The sequence below is a fragment of the Marmota monax genome, unplaced genomic scaffold (genome assembly GCF_021218885.2).
Source record: "Marmota monax isolate L192 unplaced genomic scaffold, Marmota_monax_Labrador192_F-V1.1 WCK01_AAM20220418_F8-fsc00038, whole genome shotgun sequence".
NCBI classification, from domain to species: domain Eukaryota; kingdom Metazoa; phylum Chordata; class Mammalia; order Rodentia; family Sciuridae; genus Marmota; species Marmota monax.
This window is the reverse complement of record NW_026692498.1, coordinates 5,842,478-5,864,300: the sequence shown is the minus strand read 5'-3', so window position 1 is coordinate 5,864,300 and position 21,823 is coordinate 5,842,478. Positions and strand designations below refer to the sequence as shown.

At 54.7% G+C, this 21,823-nt stretch overlaps 1 protein-coding gene and 1 long non-coding RNA gene across 6 annotated transcripts in view; one reads left to right on the top strand and one right to left on the bottom strand.

The window, feature by feature from the left end:
* Positions 1 to 1,010, bottom strand: part of LOC124093021 (uncharacterized) — a 31,479-nt gene extending 30,469 nt beyond the window's left edge. Inside the window, exons 1-2 of the long non-coding RNA XR_006851826.2 lie at positions 931 to 1,010; positions 457 to 511 (exon numbers count right to left, since the gene is read on the bottom strand). This is a non-coding gene — a long non-coding RNA (uncharacterized LOC124093021). The remainder of the gene's footprint in view (positions 1 to 456; positions 512 to 930) is intronic.
* Positions 638 to 21,605, top strand: Syt12 (synaptotagmin 12). 5 transcript variants are annotated; one of them, XM_046445122.2, is made up of 9 exons: positions 638 to 1,309; positions 6,501 to 6,597; positions 6,943 to 7,007; positions 11,014 to 11,207; positions 13,862 to 14,254; positions 16,113 to 16,328; positions 17,014 to 17,134; positions 18,321 to 18,454; positions 19,809 to 21,605. In XM_046445122.2, the coding sequence occupies exons 2-9, from the start codon at positions 6,587 to 6,589 to the stop codon at positions 19,980 to 19,982; spliced, it is 1,308 nt and encodes a 435-aa protein (XP_046301078.1). In that variant the 5' UTR covers positions 638 to 1,309; positions 6,501 to 6,586; the 3' UTR covers positions 19,983 to 21,605. The 5 variants fall into 5 exon arrangements, with proteins under 5 accessions (XP_046301078.1, XP_046301076.1, XP_046301077.1 ...); XM_046445120.2 differs by having other exon boundaries at positions 6,498 to 6,597; XM_058579452.1 differs by lacking the exon at positions 638 to 1,309 and adding an exon at positions 4,417 to 4,549 and having other exon boundaries at positions 6,498 to 6,597.
* Positions 21,606 to 21,823: the final 218 nt, after the last annotated feature.

The window sequence follows — 21,823 nt, the reverse complement described above, 5'->3', positions numbered from 1 at the left end:
CACAGGTTTGGCCTCTACTGAGAAGGCTCTGTCCACAGGCTGCTCCCAGATCCAGAGGCCAGAGCTTGGATGGTCCAGGAAGCGCGATCGCCCTCGAACACTGGCTCTGCGTCTGGGATCCTCATCCGCCTTCCCCACCAGACCCCAGATCCTCCCAGAGGCTTCTCCAGGTGCCCACCGAGCCTGCTCTCCTCGTTACTTGGGCTCACAACACGTGGCGCCTTCCCCCGCACACCCAGCCCCTCCTGATGCGTGCCGTGTCTCCTGCCAGACTGCGCGGGCAGAGAGGGACCTGTCCCCCTGTTCCCGGAAGATGGAAGATCGCCCACACCTGGCACAATGCCAAGAGGCCAGCGGGGGCGTCTTAAGTATCTCCTGAATGATTCATTCATTCCTTTGGGAGAGAAAGCACGACCCTTAAGAGTTTAAGAGGGAGGGTATTAAACTCACACAAACCTGGGTTCATGCTGTGTCCCTGACCTTTGGCACCGTGACCTTGATCGCTTGAGTCCTGTTAATGACAATGGCGTGACTAGGATTTGATTAGGTCATCATGGGGTTAAGAGATGGTGTTGTGAGCCACCAGCTCGGATCTGGCCTGATAACAGCTCAATCATGGAGGGGGCGTGGATTATCCACTTATCCATTCAAAGAAGGGGAACCTTCCCGCTGCGCTGCCTGTCGGGCTGTTTCCTTTGGGTTCCGGGAGGTTGGCAACAGCGGGTCCGTTTTACAGATGAAGAAACTGAGGTCTAGAAAGGGAGCAGGATAACCCGGGGCGCTGCAGGCTGGAGCTAGAACGCAGGCCTGCCGCGTCTGCGTCCAGTGCTCTACCACCCTCTCAGAGGCTCTGGCGAGCCTGTGAAGACCCACCCCTCGCCCTCCCGGGGTCTGGGAGAGAGGTTGAGCTTGGGCTTGGGCGCTCCTCACCCGGGACCCCCGGCCGCGCTTGGGCATCTCCGGCTCAGACCCCGGCAACGCCGCTCCCGCGAGTGGAGAGAGCGCTCGGGGTTGTCACTTTAAATTAAAGAGGGAGCGGGCGGGCGGGTGAGCGCGAGGGAGCGCGCGGCGGGCTCCTGGGAGCGTGCCCGGACTGCGGCGCAGCTCCCGTCCGCCGCCCCGGCCCGGCAGAGCCCCCGACCCGCACCGCGCTGCTCCGAGGAGGGCGCCAGGAGACACTGCAGGGGTGGCGTTGCCGCGGGCTGCCGGGCTTGGCGCCGGTGCGTGCGCGCTGCAGAAGGCCGGCCGGGAGCCGCGAGCCGGGACCAGGGAGCCGGAGTCAGCCCCAGGCAGAGCGGCGGCCCCTCGGGTGAGTATGCACCGGGCCGACCCCAGCGCGCCGCGGGGATCCGCGCCTAGGGCGCGGACGCACGCAGTCCCTCTCCCCGCGCCCGGGACCCGGGGCCCCGCACACTCCGCGCGCTTGCACCCCAGCGCTGCGCTTGCACACCAACGCCAGGCACAGAGCACGACGGCGCCCTTACCCGGCCCAGCCACTTCGCGCACTGCGCACCGCCTTGCGCCCGCACGCCCTCACGCGTGTGCACACACGCGGCTCACCCCGCTATTTACACACCTCCCCTGCGCCCGCGCGGCACCACGGCCCTCACTTTCACACTCAGCGCCCTGACCGTACTCCCTGCCCCTGCCCTGGCTGCACAACCCTCAGGGCTCCAGGTCAGCCCGCCACAGTACTGTCCCTGTTTTCCCTGGGCGATTCCTCAGGCAAGAACGCTGGTCTGCAGGAACTGTTCCCATTCTGAGGGGCATGTTGCACCCCGTCCCCAAAAGGCCCTAGACTGCGTCAAGAGCCAGAGAGGACCCTTGGACTGATCGAGGTTGTAAATTTGGGCCAGGCATGGGGTCGGTGAGCCAGGCCTATGGATGGAAGACCCCTAAGCCCAAGACTTAGTGATCCGGTGCTGCAGAGGGACTCTGTGCCCCCACCTCCATCCGGAAGAACATGGGAAACCTGCACATTCAAATTCAGCCCCTCTGTCCACTTCGGCGAGTTGGAGAGGGGTAGAAATAGTACTTCCTATTAGAAATGGGGAAACCGAGGCTCAGAAAAACACAGGAGACACACCCACATTAACGCAGCCAGTCCAAAGAAGGATCAAGAAAGTATCCAAGCCCCAGCCTTCCCCACTCTGAATCCTGAAAGCCTTCCCAAGCAGCTTGGAAGAGTGGGGACTCCTAGCCTGGGGTCCAAACCTGGACCTAACAGCCCTGGTGACCATAGGCAAGTCGTTTCCTGCACCTTGGTTTTCTTACTCCTCAGAGGGCTCAGGGAGGAACTACTGAGATAATAGGAGGCAAGTGTTTGGTACCGAGCCCGGCACATAGTAGGTACCCAATGTCAGCCAGCATCCACCCCCACCCTGCCCCAGCCAATCTGTACTGTGGTTTTTGTGGCCCATTTGAGGGACGGCACCAGGATGTGGTCATCTCAGATAGTGTTGGAAAGCACTTGAAAAGGTTTTCAAACCTAAAGATCCCGAAGAAGTTCACAGCCTGGAAGGTTGAGCCCCCCCCCACACACCATACCCCTCACCCTCATCCTCCATTTCCCGCAGCTGGGGGAGGGGCACACCTTGCTGACCGCAGAGGTACCTTGAGGTTACTGAGCAAGGAGATGGGTGGAGTGGGGAGCAGGGACACAAGGCTCCCCTCCTCTGCCAAGGCAAAACATTTCTGGAAAGCCATCTCTCTTAGAAGCCCAGGAGGGGGCCTCCAGTAAGGTGAAACTCCAGCAAAGCCCAGGTGGTCACTTGTCCCACCCACCCCACCCCCAAAAGACCTGGTCAGGAGTCAGTATGGTGGCTCAGAGCCCAGGCCCAGATCCATAGCTCCCTGTCACAGAGCCCAGTGTTGCCACTCAGGCTGAAGGCCCTGGGGCCCCAGCTTCCACATCTGTAAAATGGGATCCAGAGTCCATTCAATCCCCAGGTCTACAGCAGATCCCTTAAACACTTAGCACACATGCCTACATGAACACAGCAATAAGGAGGTATTGCTGGTAGGTGCCATTGAGCTAGAAATTGAACCTAGAGCTATTTTCAAAGAGCAAACTCCACAGTGTAGATGGTGGGACTGAAGGTCGGTTAGGTGCGGAGAGGTGCTGAAGGAGGCGTGCAGTCTTAGGAGCTCAGGCATGGGTCTGGAGTAGCTCCCTGCTGTGCTCATTGCCGTGTGCCAGACATGGGGGAACCGGAACCGCTGGTTCCTGGCTGCCTTGGCCTTTGATATGTCTTGTCAGCATCCTAGTCCTAGCCTAAGCTGCACCCCTCTCCCTGGCCGACCTCCAGGCTGCCAGAGAGAGCCTGAGGTGAGATGGACCCAGGGGGTGTCAGGGTAGTGAGTAAAGCCATTAGGAAGGGCACTTGCCATGGAGGGGGGTTGGTACTGTATCCCTGTCCAGATTCTCAGGATGATAAGACAGGAGGATTGTGAATTCAAAGCCAGCCTGGGCAACCCTGTCTCAGAATAAAAAATAGAAAGGGCTAGCGATGTAGCTCAGTGGTAGAGGGCCCCTGGGTTCCATCCCCAGCACTGCAAAATTAAAACTAAGTAAATAAAAAAGAAGGGCCAGACCTGGCCCAGCCTCCTTTTTCCCACTCAATGCTTGGGTGACCTTGGGCCAATTCACTGTCCTTCTCTGAGCCTCCTTTTCCTCCTCTATAAAGTAGGGATGATAACAGGATTTTCTGAAGAGGGGTCGTGGGTGGTGGGGAAGATGCACATGAAGTCCTTGCTGTCACTGATAGTGGAACAGGTGCTAGACCAGGGGGCAGGGCCCACCACTGCAGGCTTCACACACGTCACTTGACCTCACTGAACAGTCTCCTAGCTCATCTTAAATCCAGTTTACCAGGCTCATGAAGAGAGGTGCTTCCAGGGCCCAGCAGGATCTGGAAGTGAATGGGGGGAGGGGCCGAGGAGCCAGGTCTGAGTCCAAGAGCAGATGCCAGCTCCATTGTCACTGTTGGAATGCTGCTGTTGTTGGGGGTGGGGGGTGAGGTGCAGACCCATTGCCTGGAAATCCTTGTTCTGTTTTTGTTTTTGTTTATTTGTTTGCAGTGCAGAGGCCTGAGCACAGCCTCCCACATGCTGGGCAGGTGCTCTACCACTGAGCTGCACCCCCAGGCCACCCCCTTCCCTTTAAATTTATTTTAATTAGAAATTTCCCAATTTAAATACAACTCAGCTGAATTTCAACAAAGTAACAACAGCCACAGGCTGACAGTGCCACCCATGTGATTCTACTGCGCAGACCAGACGAGGGGTTGGGGCCTGTCGGATGGTGGCCAGGCCAGTAACCCCAGCAGCAAATACTTGCTAAGCCTTACCACACTTACCCATCCCAGTCACACACACAGGGCAGTCATGAATTCTTTTCACAGATGGGACAACTGAGGCTTAGAGGGAGTCTAAGAAAATTGCCCAAGGCCACTTGAGCCAGCAAGAGGGCAGATCTGGAGTAAGCTGGGAGTAGCTGAGTAGGAGTCCTGGAGCAGGCCAGGCTTCTAACCCTCCACAGCAGACCACAGTGAGCATTCATGCCCTCCCCAAAGTCACAACTCCCAGGCAAGCTGTTGTGATGAGGGGAGGCGGGAAGGTGGGCTTTCAGGATTCTGGGGTCTGGCTGGACAGGGAGCCCCCAACAGCCAAAGGCCAGTTACAGCCTCAGGTTCTACCTTGTGCCATTCATACTGTGCTGTGGGTGTATCTTTGCCACATGTACCTCACCACTGTGCTGCTGGCGTTGACTGGCACCAGCCTGGCCGCCCTCTTGCCAAGCCAGCTTGTGCCCAGTGAGCAGGAAGGCATGCCCATGGCATTATTGGATTCCCAGCAAGGCAGCCGCAGGCTGGGATGTGTGTGCTTCGTTGTGTTTCAGTGTGTCTAGACCTCTTTCCACCAGCAGCCGGGCCACCTTGGGCTTGGCTTGTTCACATGGATCCATTTGACCTGCAGGTTTTAGGCAACTTTTTTGTAACCATGTATCCCCCTGTGGAGAGACACAGTGGTTAGGAACTTGGAGCCAGAATGAATTGGCCTGAAGTCCCACTGACAATCTCCTCTACAAACCAGACGTGACAACAGTGCCTACCTCTCGGGGTTGTTATGGGGTTAAGTGAGGTCAGAGTATGCAGAATGCTCAGGACTGTGCTTGTGAGAAGCGCTTATTGAGATCAGCTCTGAGCTCTATCTCAAGCCCAAGACCCAGGGATGCACTGCGTCTCAAGGCAGGGTGGGTGAAGCCTTCCTGGTTAAGCACTGCCTCCCATCACCATGACAACCCTCATCTCACCAGGAGAGGGGGCAGCTTCAGGAGAGCAGGAGAGCCAGGAGTCCTTTGTGTGCCCTCATCTGCCCTGCGTGGTGAGGTCCTCTGCTAAGGGCTTGTGGCAGCTGCGTACATGCTGGAGAACCCTGATTAGACCAAGGCACCCCAGCTTCTTGGCTCCAAAGCCACAGAATGGGGAGGCCCCCAGGATTCCTAAAAATACCCAGTGTCTTGGGCCGTGGCTAGGGCTCAGTGGTAGAGTGCTTACCTAACATGAGTGAGGCACTGGGTTTGATTCTCAGCACCACATAAAAATAAATGAATAAAATAAAGGCCCATCAACATCTAATAATAATAATAATAATAATAAAAACCCAGTGTCTAAGCTTCACCCTCTGTCTTGACCCTGGTTCCAAATGGAGCCTACAGAATGCTTGGCATGGTTGGGAACTGGTGAGAGCCTTTTACACTGCGCCTGGACGATTTTTGTGAGAGGGTTGCAACATTTCAAAATAAGGAAGCCAGGTGTGGTGGCGAGCACCCATAGTTACAGCTACTTGAGAGCCTGAAGCAGAAGGGTCACTTGAGCCCAGAGGTTCCAGACTAGCCTGGGCAACACAGTGAGACTCTGTCTCAGTAAATCAATAAATAATTTTAAAAAATACACACTGAAAAAAAAATCCAAACATCTGGCTTTTCTTTCAAGAGCCAGGAGACCCAGCTGTGATGGCGAGGCAGTCCCACTATTTGGGAGGGTTGCTGCCCAGGAGCCAGGCAGGCCCTCTGCAGTTCTCACTCATGCCCCCTTACTTGCCTGAGGCTTCCTGAGGTGTAGACACTTCTGGGCTTCAAGGGAACCCAGAGTTTGGAGGTGCGTTGTTCAGGCCTTCTGTGCCCTTGAGTTGAGATCAGTACAGCCCATCCTAGTGTCCCTTTTCCAGAGCTCTCCCCACCCACCCACCTAGAACGCATCTGGGAGCCAGATGTACTACTTAGCAACAATATTAATAAATGAGTGAGCCGTGGTCCGGGCTCAGGTAATGGCTTGTCTGAGCTCTCAGGCCTTTCTAGAATAACTTAGACCTCAGTGGTAGTTCATAAGACCTGGAGGTGGAGGGTGGGGTGGGGAAGAAGCCATCCCATGCAGGGGAAGGACTGAGAACAGAATATGGAGGAAATGCAGACTTTCTCTTTCCAAATTTGACAGAAGCATCGGAGGTGAGGCTTGTGAACGCTCTGAGGAGCCCCTCCAGTGAGCAGCCTGGAGTCTCTGCTCGACAGCCAGCCGGTGTTAAGATGAAGATGAGGTAGGGCTGCCAGGTTGAGCAAACAGAAGTACAGGATGAACAACTGTAATTGGTCAGCGTAAGTATGTCCATGTGGTATTTGGGACATACTTATACTAAAAGTTCGTTTGAATTCAGATCTGCTGGCATCCTGTGCTTTATCTGGCAACCCTGAAATGAGGTCTTAGCGCGCTTGCAAAGAGAACTAAACACCTTTTTTTTTTTTCAAATATCATTAAAAAACAAAACACCTTTAGCCAAGCTCAGCTCTGAGTGATGGGCGCACCGGTGCCGCAGAGGCAGGACATAGGGTCAGGGCTGGTGACCTTCTGCAGCCCTCAGCACTGACTCCTTCTTCCCTTCCAGTTCCAGCCACTGCAGGGGCATCATGGCTGTGGATGTGGCAGACGTGGCAGAATACCACCTGAGCGGTGAGTCCCCAGCAAACCCTTGCAGGCCATCCCATGAGACCCTCACAGCAGGCCCAGGTGGGAGTTGTCAGAGGGACGCACTACCAGCCAGCCCTGTCTAACTGGTTAGAGCAGTTGGTGACTTGCTCAGGCCAACAGTCTGGGGTCACTGTGCTGGGACCCACCAGAAGGCTCCCCATCTTCCACTCCCTCTGACTTGAGGGACCCTGGGTGACCCTTGTCCAGCTGCTCCCTGAGGATGGCCTGTGACAGGGAACCCATTCACCCCATGGCCCTTCCTGGAGCCTGTCAAGTAGCCAAGTGAGAGGGGACCCAGGAAGGTCTACGTGAGATTCAGGGAACACGAGGCTCAGATGGCCTGGCTGGGCTGGCCAGCGTGTGGGGCTCAGCTTTCCTCTCCCACGCCAATGGTGGATCTGCCATCTTTTCTCCCTCAGCTCCCCTACCAGTGGGAGATGTGAGCCTCAGTGCTTCCCATTACCCAGACACCTGCCCTACACAGACCCCCACAAGACCAGGGATGAGCTTCAGGGCATGTCAGGCCCTCCACTCCCACCCTCCAACCAGTGCTGCTCGCTGTTCACCTGCAGGCTCAGAGGCCTTCACCCCTGGGTGGCCTTGAGTGAGTGAGGAAACCTCTCTGAGCCCCCACTTACTTATCCATAAAATGGGTATAATAATAGAACCTGCCTCACAGGACTCTTCTGAGGACTGAATGGGTCAATATAGAGAAGGGCTTTAACGGGGCCCGGCAGATAATCAGTAGCAAGAGCTTCATGGGCGGGTATTATTGTGATTCCTCCTCTTCTCCTTCCCTGTTTCCGGTCTTAGTTTAGACCTCCTTTCCTGTGGGAAGTCTTCCCCTGTTGCGCTTGAGGCTGGCACTCCATGAAATCAACCAATGAATGAGAATTCATTGTCATTCCATGTCACCTTCCTGGACTTTTTCCTTTCTGCCCCACCCCTGCTCCACTATTCTGCCAACCAGGGCTGGGGCTTCAGTCCCTCAGCACCTAGCTCCTCCAATCAGGGAAGCGGACTCTGCTTTGCCCTGGCCCTGCCCACAGCCTGCACGTCCCTGGGCCTCTCTTCCCACCCTGTGCCAGTCCCCTGCTGCTGCCGGCCCTGCTGTGGCCCAGCTGAGACAGGTGTACATCCCTCTCCAGTCTACCAGGCACTTTCTTGCCCCGTCCCCTGTTTACCAGACTCCAAGAACACTCCAGAACTTTGTCACAGCTGGGCCTGGGACCCTCCATAGAGCTCTTGCTTGTGGTTTGATAACCACAGATTGTATCAACAGCAGTCAGGAGGAAACAGGTCTGCTCCCTGTCCCCTCAACCCCACTACCTGGTCTCTCTGTTCCCCCCTGGACTGCACGGCCGTGTGCATTACCAGCTGAGTTTTTACATCAAAATCTCCCATGATTATATCATGCTGGGATTGATTTTTTATTTTCTCTCTTAACAAGGCTGCCAATGTTTCTCTGCATTGCCACAGGCCATCCTAATGACCTCACTTGTCATTCTTGAAGGCCAGTGACATTACCTCCCATGACAGTACCACAGCCCCCACCAGCCTCCTTGGTGGGCCCTGCAGGCTCTTTCCAGATTTCTGCTGTTATAAATACAGCCTCATGACTCACACCTCACATAAAACTTGTTGGGATTTTTTTCCCCTTAGAATTCACACACCAGGGTGGGACCACTAGATAGGGGGTGTTTTTATCACCATCTCCAGTTTCTGGATGAGGATACTGAAGCCCAGAGAGGCTGGGTGGCTGGCCTGGGAAGTCTGTGGCCTTGAGCAGCAGGGTAGACATGCGGGGTGGGGGGGCTCTCTGCCTCAGTTCTCCTCTGCAAGTGGAGGTAAGGACCTGATAGAGTGCTCACTGCTGGTGAATGTGGGGTCTGGGCTGGGCCCTGACCCTCTCCAGAGAGGGCGGATTCTGCTAGAAGTGGCCCTGCCTGATTCCTTCCTGTGCAGCTGGCTTTGGGGAAGCAAGGGTAAGGGGCCTCCCCCAGTCCCCAGGGCCCCCCTTCCTCCCACTGGGCCCTCTGCTCACTCTGGGTTCTTCATACCTCCTCCATCTTTCCTGCCCTGACATTTTGACTTAGCCCCTTCTTGTTTCTCCCTCAGGAAACCTTCCTGGGCTGCCCCGGGCATGACAGCAGGCACCCCGTTTTGTTTTCTTATTTCCCTGTCCCACCCATGCCCTAACTGTGAGCCACTTAAGTACAGGGATAGGGCCTGGGGTTGATTCGTCAGCCCTGGTCCCCCCCCCACCCCACCCCCCGTCCACAGGGTGCTGGCACACAGTAGGTGCTCAGTGAATGTTCAGTCATCCATTTCTGCCTCTGAAATGCCCTGCCCTGTCTCTTCAGCTTGCTTCTAGAGAGCTAGGACAGGTGGAGGCTGGGTGGGGCAGTGGTTACCTCGATTGCTCTGGAATCCGTCTACGAGAGTGGGAATCCCGGCACCACCCCCTTCCTGGCTCTGTGACCTGGACAGGTTCTTTAGTCTTTTCCATGCCTCAGTTTCCCTATTTGAGCTGGGTGCAGAGGCAGAACTGACAACAGTCTAGAGAACTGTGTTTGACAATAGTGTGAGCTCCTGCCCAGTGAATTCCAGAGTCTGGTCTGCTTTCTTTGGAAAGCAAGGCCGGGTCGGCAAGCAAGTGAGGCCTCACCTTTCGGCCTCTGTTTGGGCATCGGAGGCCATACAGGGCGCTGGGCAGGACCCAGCACACATGGTTGAGGGAGCGCTGGAGACAGTGAAGTGCAGTCAGGGAAAGTTATGAACTCATCAATGGAGGAAAGTTTCTGGACATCTGGATTTGTCTCCAAGCCCTCCACAGCTCTGAGATCCTTTCACATTGGCTGAGTTGGCTTCTTGATTTGTTGGTTTGGGGCAAGAGATTTATTGAGATAAGATTTACATACAGCCTAATTCACCCATCTTAATGTGTACTGTCAGTGGCTTTTAGTATATTGTACCACCAGCAGCATGATCAATTTTTAGAATATTTTAACACCTCAAAAAGAAACTCTATTTCCCCCAAGTTCCCCTATTTGCCCAACTTCCCCTAGATATTTCCTTATACCCATGTACCCTGCCATCTCAGGGCATTCCTTCAGGACTCACGTACCAAATCCACGGATGCTGAGTCCCTAATATAGAACCACGTAGAATTTGCACATAACCTGCACACATCCTCCAAATTATCTTGAGATTACAATGTCAATGCTGTGTAAATAGTTGTTATGATGTGTGGTTTAGGGAACAAGAAGAAAAAAAGTCTGTGCCTGTTTGGTACCATCGCAGGCCTACCACACAGCACACCATCTGGGATCGGTTGAGTCCACAGATGTGGAACCCACAGACCAGAAGGCTGGCGGTGAACGGAATCACTCCCCACGTGGTCTTTGCAACTGGCTGCTTTCGCTCCGCATGATGTTTTCAAGGTTCATTCGCGTTAGGATGTTGTGGTATCCACGCTTCTTCCCTTCGTATTGCCAAATAGCATCCTAGTGGTCGGGATGCACTAGACTTTGTTTTTCCATCATCAGTTGATGGGTTGTTCTGGCTGAGGCTTCAGGCAAAAACAGGATCATCTTTGTCTCCCCCAAATCTCCTTCCTCTTCCCTCAGACCCCTAAATGCTGCTTTGACTCTGGAAGCAAGAGGTCCTATGAAGGCCGTGAGGTCTGAGAATGGTTGTCAGAGCCTAAGGAATATGTGACCGTCCTTCACAGCTCTTCATCTGCTCTGTCCAAGTGTCTCCGCAGTAGAAACACATGTTTTTGTGTCCAAAGGAGGTAGAAACAGATACCTCAAGAAAGTGTGTGTCCTGTTGAGCACTGTATCCTAGCACCGAGTACTGAGCCTTGCACACAGTAGGCCCTCAATAACAATTCACTCAATGAATAAATCAATACTGAGCACCTGCTTCCTGGGTGGGGGTCTGGACCACTGCACCCCACTAATGAGAGGCTGCCCTTGCCTTACAGTCATCAAGAGCCCCCCTGGCTGGGAGGTGGGAGTCTACGCTGCAGGGGCCCTGGCCCTGCTGGGAATCGCAGCTGTGAGCCTGTGGAAGCTCTGGACATCGGGCAGCTTCCCCAGCCCCTCCCCATTCCCAAATTATGACTACAGGTACCTTCAGCAGAAGTATGGCGAGACCTCCGTGGAGGCCAGGCCAAAGGTGAGGTTTCTGCTCCTTCAGGTACATTCCCCCAAGGTCCACTCTCAGGACCGGCCTCCAGTGCCTCCCCTCTCTTGCCCCCTCTTGGTCAACTCTTCTGGATGGAGAAGCTCTTCAACTCCCCGCCCAGTGCCAGGGAGTCAACAAATGCTTGAATGAATGAATGCTTTTTATTTTCAAAACCATGCTGAGAAAAATACATAAATATAATAAGAAGGAAAACATCTCTTCAAATGACACACCCTACTGTTAACTAACTATTTTAAACTAACATTTTGATGTATTTTTTCAATGTTTTTAATCTATCCCCATTAGTTCTTTCCTTCTCTTCCTTCCTTCTCCCTCTCCTCTTCCTTCTTCTTCTTCTCCTTTTTTTTAAATTATACTATTATTTTGAACCCAGGAATGCTCTAATCCTTTATATTTTTTTTAAGAGAGAGAGAGAGAGAGAGAGAGAGAGAGAGAATCTTTTTTTAAAAAATATTTATTTATTTTAGTTTTTGGCGGACACAACATCTTTGTTTGTATGTGGTGCTGAGGATCGAACCTGGGCCGCACGCATGCCAGGCGAGCGCGCTACCGCTTGAGCCACATCCCCAGCCCCCTTTATATTTTTTGAGACAGGGTCTTACTAAGGTGCTGAGGCTGGTCGCCAACTTGCAATCCTCCTGCCTCAGCCTCCTGAGTTTCTGGGATTACAGGTGTGCAGCACTGGGTTTGACTCCCTTAGTCATTTTCCATGTAAGCTTTCTATACAAAGTGCTTCGTATCTCCCTGGGTTTTTACGCCCTGTTCTTTCCACCTCACTTGCAGCTGCGGTGTTTTCCCTCTGGTTGAACAGTCATTGTAAGCATCATTTTAATGGCTGCATATGATTCCTCTTTTTGTGCTTGTGCCATGGTTTACTAAATGCCTTCATAAATAATGCAGTGGATGTTTTGTATGTAAAACTTTATCTTCATTTGGGATAATGGACTTTGGATAGATGCCCAGATGTGAAATTACTTTATCAAGAGGTACAACATTTTTAAGGCTATCAGTACATATTGCTGAATGTTTCGTCACTTAACATTTGGCAGACAATTATTCAAATGTCATGTAGAGTTCCAGACAACATATCATGAATCTATTACCAGATTGGAGTTTCTCATTTGGGGTGCCCAGGAGGACCATCTCATTTTCTGTTGGGAGGACTATAAATTGGGACAACTTTTCCAAAGAGGATTTTGAAACATGTCAAAAGCCTTCAGCCAGGCCCAGTGACCCATACCTGTAATCCTAGTGACTCGGGAGGCTAAGGTCGGGAGGTCAAAAGTCCCAGGCCAGGAGCTGGGGTTGGGGTTCAGAGGAAGAGCGCTCACCTGGCACGTACAAGGCAAAAAGTCCCAGGCCAGCCTTAGCAACTTGGAAAGGCCCTAAGCAACTTAGGTGGACCCTGTCTCAAAATATAAAATAAAAAGGGCTGGGGATGTGGCTTAGTGGTAGGACGCTTTTGGGTTTAATCCCCAGCATATACACACGTGCACGCGCGTGCACACACACACACACACCCAAAAAAAACCTTCAAAAAGGATTGTCCTCTGGGCCAGGATTTTAAGACAGCTGTGTGATAATATGTTATTTGCATTTGTGAAAATTAGAAACAATAAAACTTTCCAATAATAGGGGGTTAGTGAAATAAATTATGCCTATCTGCTCAATGAAAAATTTGGGAGCCACAAAAAATTATGTTAACAAAGACATGATATACAGGCTTTTGCTTCCTCAAATCCTGAGGTTAATTTAGAGAAAAGAAAATTTCAAATGTTTGGGTGTCACCCAGCATGAAATCTCCCTAGTGCTGTAAACTTTTTGTAACCTTTTGAGGCTATCCAATCATCTGTTAAGTGGCTACACCCTACTGTCCCTACCCATTCTCCTCTGTTGGACAGTTGGATTACTGACTGCTCTTCTCTTTTATAATAAAATACCATGGTAAGCCAGGCATGGCATGCAAGCCTGTAATCCCAGCAGCTCGGGAGGCTGAGGCAGGAGGATCACAAGTTCAAAGCCAACCTCAGCAAAAGCAAGGCACTAAGCAACTCAGTGAGACCCTGTCTGAAAATAAAACACAGAATAGAGCTGGGGATGTGGCTCAGTGGTCGAGTGCCCTTGAGTTCAAACCCCAGTACTCCAAACAAACAAAATCATTGTAGTTGACATCTCGAACACGGTTAGGGGATATCGGGGATTGAACCCAGGGGTACTCAGCCACCGAGCTGCATCCTCAGTCCTTTTTTTTTTTTCTTTTTGAGACAGGGTCTCACTAAGTTGCCCAGGCCAGAACTTGTGATCCTCCTGCTTCAGCCTCCTGAGTCGCTGGGATTACAGGCGTGCACTACTGCTCCCAGTTTTAACATCTTTATATGTAGAATTCTGTCCCTATAATAAGCATACTGAGGAAAAGCTCCTGATATTATGGTAAAAGAAAAAAATTCTAAGTGACATAAAATAGCACTAAACAAGGACCTTCCTGGCTGGGGATGCACTGTTTTTGTGAAAGGGAACAAGAAAGTACCCTGAACGGTGCTCACCCTCCACGTCTCTTTGCTGCCTCTTAGAGACCACGACTGTGGCCCTTGTGAAGTTCCTATGTCCCTTTTTCTCACCTCCAGACAATGCCTGCCTGGAACACCCAGCGGGCCAGGACTCGGGGACCACCCAGTCGCAAGGGCAGCCTCAGCATCGAGGACAACTTTGAGGCCATCAGTGAGCTGGGGCCGCTGGAGCTGATGGGCCGCGAGCTGGACCTGGCCCCCTATGGGACCCTCCGGAAATCCCAGTCGGCCGACTCCCTGAACTCCGTCTCCTCCGTGAGCAACACCTTCGGGCAGGACTTCACGCTGGGCCAGGTGGAGGTGAGCATGGACTACGACCCAGCCTCCCACACCCTCCACGTGGCCGTGCTGCAGGGCAAGGACCTCCTGGAGCGCGAGGAAGCGAGCTTCGAGTCCTGCTTCATGCGCGTGAGCCTGCTGCCCGACGAGCAGATCGTGGGCATTTCCAGGGTAAGTGGGGCTGGGGGGGCGGGGGCGGAGGCCACACTGCAGGGCCAGGCAGGGTCCCTGGAGGGCGCTAGAGAGTGGGTCTGGTGCTGATCCAGGGCCAAAGATGCAGGGGGTCCTGCAGGCAGAAGGGGAGTATGTGAGGCCCCCACAGTGTGCAGGCCCCTGCACCTCCAAGTCTGTCCGTCAACACGGGCCTGGCAGCAGAGGGGTGACATGCTCACTTGGCTAATTTGGGGAAGGCTTAGTGACAAGGCTATTTGCAGTGGTGTGGGTAGGGAGGGGGCAGCCTTGGGGAGGGTATGGTACCCTAGGTCTGAAAGGAAGAGGGGGGACCAGTGGAGAGGGCCAACATGGTCAGCCCAGGGATACTACAGAGAAGGACTTCAGGGAACAAGCACTCTGACCTTCCTCTGACCTCCAGTCTTCTCTGTTGACCCCAGGCACTGACCTGACAGGAAGCCAAAGGCCAAGGGAATCCATGGAGATCAGCTCCTGGGCTGAGAGTAGATTAAAGAAGCAGAAAGAGTCAACAGGGAGTGGCCAGGGGAGGCCTCAGCCTGCCCTCCAAGAGTACCTTGGAGGACATCCATTTAGACACCAATGCCAGGAGATGGATGAGGGCCACACATAGTGGCCTCTCACCAGAGTGAGAGGAGCCTGAGGACTTTCAGGACCAAGTACCTTCTGACCCACCTGTGCCTGGTCTCCAAGGCAGGCTGTTGGTGAACAGCCTGGTGGGTGCTGAGAACCTGCTTCCAGAGCCCAGCTCCTTCCTGGTTCTCTCGTGAGCCCTCTGGGCCAACGGGGCCAACTATTAGGGCATCATACAGAGGAGGAGCCCAGACTTGGAAAGAGTTTGCCCAGGACAACCAACCCCAGCAACTAAGCTGGAGACTGGGGACTAGAACCCAGGGTTCTCAGCCTCTACCATGGGGCCCTCCACACACTGCTCTGGGAGTGAATAGTTGGGAACCCAAATCCCTACGGGCAGGGGTCAGCTAAGAGGCTGACTGAATGCTTAGAGGCTTGAGTAGGGGATTGTGTGGGCAACGGGGCTCCCGGGGAGCACCAGGCAGCGGCAGGAGAGTGTGGTCACAGTGCTGGAGGCGGTGGAGGATTTGTTCCTAGGAAGGTGGGAGGCAGAGCCTCGCAGCCCAGCCAATCCCGCGAGGTTGCTTCCTCCAGGCTGGGCAGCCCCCAGCTGCCAAGAGGATGCCAGGAATAAGAACTCTTCTTTTAAATATTGCCAGGCAGTGACTAAGGCAGCCCCCACAGAAGGGAGAGCACCTTCCCAGGGGGCCTGCCCGCGGCTTCCTGGGAGAAGGCCAACGGCACCCACTAGACAGGACTGAGCTAGAAGCCTGCCTAGCCTTGCTTAGTCACTCCACCCATCTGCCCGTCATCCACATCCATCCTCCATCCGTCCTGCGGGGCTCGGGCAGCAGGGCCAGTCTCTGCAGGGGGCTGGAGTCTGTGGCTCCCAACTCCACAGACATCCCCACCACCCTGCCATTGCACGCCTGGCCCAGGGCTGGGCCCAAGCATATGCAAGAAAGATGGCAACCAGTTCAGTCAGAGCATCGCAAGGGGCTCTGTGGGGCTACACGCACTGAGTACGGGGATGGTTTGGGATCAGACTGTGGAGGCTACAGATGCCAGGGCAGGCCACACCACTGAGGAAGGATGTGTGGCTCATAGACCTTCAGGGCTGAGCCGTCAAAGGAACAGTGATGCTGAGATTGTGGGGACAAGAGAGCCCCGGGTCTCTGGACTCCCTGTCCAATGCTCTCTCACTACTGTGGCCCCTCAGGCCCCTGGCTGCCACCCTCCTCCTCAGCCACCCTCTCCCTCTCTGCAGATCCAGAGGAATGCCTACTCCATCTTCTTCGATGAGAAGTTCTCCATCCCGCTGGATCCCACGGCCCTGGAGGAGAAGAGCCTGCGGTTTTCTGTGTTTGGCATTGACGAGGATGAGAGGAACGTCAGCACCGGGGTGGTAGAGCTGAAGCTCTCGGTACTGGACCTGCCCCTGCAGCCCTTCAGCGGCTGGCTCTACCTACAGGACCAGAACAAGGTAATTCTCACCTGCCTCGTCCTGCCTGTTCCCTCCTGGCGACAGCGCACACACATACACTTCCAATGAAGGATTCTGCTGTCTTTTCTTCACACCCTGAACCCCAACATCATTAGGAGAGCAGAGGAAGAGACCTGAGTTACATTTGGGGAAACTCTGCTTTCTGCATCCTGTTTACACTCTCACCACTGTTTACAGCTCTTTCTGCTCTTACCGTCAAGCCTTCAGAGGCTCTCCTCCTGCAAGCCTTCGTTAGGGATGCACACCTCTGGCCCTAAAGTGGATTATTTCGGACAGAGGCCAAGCTGAATCTTACTTTTATAAATGTAAGACTACCAATGGAACATTATTGTTGTAAAGCAAATGATTTACTTCCTTTCTACTAGGATCCCGATGCCCTACTGTCACAGAATGCTTTCCTTGGCCTGGAATGAGGGAACAAAACTGCATTTGATGGATATGTTTGATAGGCAACTTCTGAACCTCCTTCCACGGGAGGAGGACTGGGGCATGCTCCATGGTGTTGGGGGGGGGACTGTCCCATAGTTGACCCTGCCAACCTGATGCCCAGCCGTAAAGGGCCCCCAAAAGCAACAAGTTTTCAATGGAGAAGGAAGCTTCTGTCTTTCCCTGGGCCCCTCAGGTCCTAGGGTCAGAAGCCTTCTGAGCCACCCCTGTCCCCCAGGCTGCTGACGCAGTGGGAGAGATCCTGCTGTCCCTCAGCTACCTGCCCACAGCTGAGCGCCTCACCGTGGTGGTGGTAAAGGCCAAGAATCTTATCTGGACCAACGACAAGACCACAGCAGGTAAGTCCCTACTGGCTTCCTGGGGGCTCAGGGGAAGCCGTGGCCCAGCCCCTGTGCTGTGGGCACCTGGCAGCATCAGCAGGGTTGGGGACAGGGCCAAAGCACCCTGAATTCTGCTGAGCCCAGGATCTGGGCACAGTGGGAAGATGAATCCAGCTGGGGTCCAGCACTTGGGACCAAGGTTTGCCCCTGCTCTCAGAACCAGAGTTCATGATGGAAGCTCCAGGTGATTGCCAGGCAGGACCCAATGTCCCAGCTTACAGAAGCTTCGAGCCCCTCTCAACTCAGGAACCTGTGGAGGCAGCTACAATGAATAGCCAAAGAACAGAAGGTTGGGGGCTCCTGGCTATTGGGAGTTGCAAGCCTGGGACTGCCCAGGTCCAGGCAGGTGCAGCAAGACTGCCTGGTGGGCGAGGTTTATGGCAGTCAGTGACTTGGTATTTCAGAGCAGCACACTGTTAGGCTCTGCTGCGCTGGCACCTGGTGACTCAGGGCTGACGTCTGCTCTCAGGCCATTTATAGAATGGAAAGTGGTGAGTCTGCCAGGCTCCTATATGAATATGTGGGCTGCGAGGCCAGCCACCAGAGTCCAGGGCCCAGCCCTCTCCTGACCTGCCATGTGAGCCTCAATGCTGTCACCTGAAAGTTGAGATTCAAAATAATAGAGCCAGCCGGGCATGGTGGTGCACACTGTAATCCCAGCAGCTCGAGGCAGAGGCAGGAGGATCACAAGTTCAAAGCCAGCATCAGCAAAAGTGAAGTAATAAGCAACTCAGTGAGACCCTGTCTCTAAATAAAAAATAAAAAATAGGGCTGGGGATGTGGCTCAGTGGCCAAGTGTCCTGAGTTCAATCCCCAGCATCTGCCCCACACAAAAAAAAAAAAAGATCAGTGCTTCAAAATAATAGAGCCAGATGCCATGGTGCACATCTGTAGTCCCAGCTGCTTGGATTAGGGGCTGAGGCAGGAGCTCCCTTGAGCCCAGGAGCTGGAGACAACCTGGGTAATACAAGGAGACCCCATCTCTTATAAATGAATGAACAAGTGAACCCCAGTGGCAGGGCTGGTGGAGACAACTTTGACAGCAGAGGGTTGGGTGTTGGGGTCAGTGGGCCGAGCCAGAGTGGGCAGGGCTGTGCCAGCAAGTGTGGCGCCAGCACTCACCCTCCATCCAACCTGCCTGCAGACCCCTTTGTGAAGGTGTACCTGCTGCAGGATGGGAGGAAGATGAGCAAGAAGAAGACAGCCGTGAAGAGGGATGACCCCAACCCAGTGTTCAACGAAGCCATGATCTTCTCGGTGCCAGCCATTGTGCTCCAGGTGAGGGTGTGGGGCCACGGTGGCCCTCGGGGTCCTGGAGGTGGAAATGATTTGCCTCAAGTCATCATCTTTCTAGTTGAGAAGCTCATGTTGAGCTCCCACTGGGGGCCAGCCCTGCAGGGGATGTTTGGGGACATGGGCACTGCTTTCTGGGGACAGGGGCACTGTTTTCTTGGTGCTCACAAAAGACAGGAAAGTCCGCAGACAACGTTAATCATTAAATGCATCCTGGACTTTAGCATCACTCAGCCAGGCCTGGGGGAAGACAGATCCCAGTGCAGGCAGTTTTGGAGGCCCGGAGACAGGTAGGGGTCCCCCAGGGCCCAGAGTTCTAGCCCTAGCTCTCTTGGAATTCTACAGCAGAGGCCCTGCTGTGCACCCCACACCCCCATAGCTTCCAGAGAATGACATGCTGTAGGGAGACCTCTCCCAGTAGGGCCGTCACAGACCACAGCTGGGGAGGCTGCGCCCATGGGTGGCTCTGCTTACAAGACTCAGAGGATGGGGGCTCCACCCTCTCCCCTCACTTTCTCCTTCCATCCTTAGGCACTTGTGATAGTGAAAAGGTCCTCTGTGCCTTGGGTCAAAGCCTGTCCCCATAGCTCTGGGGCTGTGCAGAGGCTACCTCATCTCCCCCACCCAGGGTGTCCCATCTGAATTTGAAAACTTAGAACTCTTCCCCACTGTGGGTGTTTCCAGTGGCATCTCCAGCCGGTCCTGGCCATCACAGCCCTGCTACCCTCCTGGAACAGATTGCCCTTGCTATCCCCTGGCTATCACAGAGCCACTACTCATAGCCTCCAAGGGCAAGAGACTTTTGTAGGGCCCCTGGGGGAGGAGGGCCAGGCAGCTGGGTTCCAGGTTCGGCTTCCTGCCTTCACCTGGAGCATCTGGCCCTTCCCCCATGGCCAGACTAAGGGGATGATTACACTCCTGAAAACAAGAGACCCCTGCAAGGTTCTGGCCGCAGCCCCTTTCCAGGCATTGTAACTCATTTCATCCCTGGAACAGCTCTGGGGGGTAGGGACGGCTGTCACATTGTATGGATGGAGGAACAGGTAGAAGAGCTCAAGTCACTGCCCAAGCTCGCCCAGCAGGGAAGTTGGGCCGCCTTAGAACCCCCTGGTCTGGTTCTGCCATTGTGTGGAAATTAGGTAGATCTAGGTCAAATCCTTGCCTCTCATGTATTTGCCAGGCGACCTGGGACATGTTCCCTCGCCCCCCAGATCAGAGGTGAGTACTGGGGAGCTGCACTGGCACCTCATGGGGTCTGGCATTCTTTGGCTGGACCCAAGAGCCAAGGAGGAACTCTGGCTGCTCCTGGAACCCAGCACCCATGTCATCTCCTCCCCAGGACCTATCTCTCCGTGTGACGGTGGCTGAGAGCAGCAGTGACGGCCGTGGGGACAACGTGGGCCACGTTATCATCGGGCCATCAGCCAGTGGCATGGGCACCACACACTGGAACCAGATGCTGGCCACACTGCGCAGGCCTGTGTCCATGTGGCACCCTGTCCGGCGAAACTAGCAGCCAGGGCAGTCCAGATGGGCAGCGGAGCCTCTAGAGCCTGGTGCCCACTCGCTCTATCCAATGCCCTCTCCATTGACCAGCTGGAGCTGCGGACACTGGGGTACCCCTGGGAGTCCCCATCAGCCAACTTGGACCCTCTGTCTGGGAACCCAGGGTCTTCTGCTGCGGACCAGCTATGGCTGGGCCGGGGCCCAGAGGGGGCAGCTGACACTGGCCAATTGTGCACCACCTCCAGATCCTCATGAGGCCTGTCCTTGGTGTGCAGGGACTTGGCCTCTCAGAGCTGGCAAGCCCCACCCCCACCTCCTGGGAGGCCAGTGACAAGCCTTGCACTGGGACCCCCCCCCGCAAGTCTTGGGGGCCAGACACTGTGCTAGGAACTGGCAGGGGAAACACGAACAAGACACAGGTCCCTGGGCCATCAGGAAGTCAAAATCCCCCTGCCCCAGGTAATCTGCCTAGTGCCAAATGACAGCAGACTCTTGGGGAGAGGCTCCGGGGGCTGGGGGAACTTGGAGGGCCCCTTAGACAAGGAAGGAGCTGCACTTAGGGGTAGGAGCAGCCTGAGTGTCTCAGGCAGGGGGCACAGCAAGGCACTGGCAAGGACATGAAATTCCCATCACAAACTTGGTTCTCAGCCCCCTGCTGGGCAACATGGGCCTCTCTGGGGGCTGTAGAAGAGACCCAGAGACCAGGTCCAAACCGAAGTCTATGGGCCAAATGGAGGCTCCAGGATTATTCTCTGTGAAATCTCCTTCCCTTTATCCTCATCCATTGCAGGAGCCAGAGGTCCACAGAGACCCAGACCCAGGTCCTCATGCTGCTCCCATGCAAATCAGCCATTGGATCCAGATGTTTGCTGGCGTCCCTCAGCGTGGGCCCTGTGGGGAAGAGAGAAGCTTTAGGTAGCCTGGTTCCCACGCCCAGACCACTGGGCATCCCGGCTCAAGCTCCCCAACACTGTGGCTTTAGGAATCGTCCAGTTGCAGCCTATTGGCTGGAGAAGCTCTGGAGGGAGGAGTGGTACCCCCAACCCGGGGTCCTGTCCAGAAGCAAAGGGACTGGGCTGCTACATCCCCAGGTGCAGTGAGGGTGTCCTGCCCCTCCAGGTGTCCCAGGATGAGGAGGCAGCTCTGTAGCTTTAAAGGGATGACTGGGGGCAGGGTGGTCAGGGTACATAGCTGCAGTGCCATCTCTGAAGCCACCCACAGATGACAGGGGCACTGCCTCTTCCTCAGCTCTGGTGAGCTGTGGAGACCCAGGTCCAACCAGCTACTGCTGATGACATGGAGGTAGGAGTGGCTAGAACAGGTGCCCAGAAGGGTCATGGGCTGGAGGCAGGACCCACTTAACACAACCAGGACCCAGCCTGAGGCCAGGCTGTCCACCCTTGGCCAGCACCACAGGGCCAGGGGACACACCCCCTGGCTTTGCAGTGCAGGCCATGTCTTCCCACCTGCTCCTTCCCCCTCTCCCTCCCTCTAACTGCATGACATGTGGACTGTGTACCCAGGTGGCCATGGTGGCGATGGAGAATGCTGACTGGAATGATTCTAGAACCAAAATAAATCTGGGGCAGGAAGCAGGGCATCCAGGGAGCCCTGCCTGGCCCCAAATCACCTTCATCTCTTCTGCAGGAACCAGGCTCTCAGGCTTCGTGGGGTCACAGCACGCCCTGCTTCCCCTGCTGCTGGGTACGCGGGGCAGGCCTCTGCCTGGCTGAGGGGTCATCGATAGGACCAATGCCATCAAGCTGCTTGGGAAGCTCTGAAGAGGAGCCCCCAAGCCTACCCTCGCAGGGGAGGGTGGTGATGGGAAATCTAAGAAGACTCCTTGGT

Excerpts from the sequence above, each read along its gene's own strand:
- Syt12 (XM_046445122.2), top strand. Across the intron at positions 16,329-17,013 it reads ACCTACAGGACCAGAACAAG|GCTGCTGACGCAGTGGGAGA; the intron begins GTAATTCTCACC and ends CCTGTCCCCCAG. Across the intron at positions 17,135-18,320 it reads CAACGACAAGACCACAGCAG|ACCCCTTTGTGAAGGTGTAC; the intron begins GTAAGTCCCTAC and ends ACCTGCCTGCAG.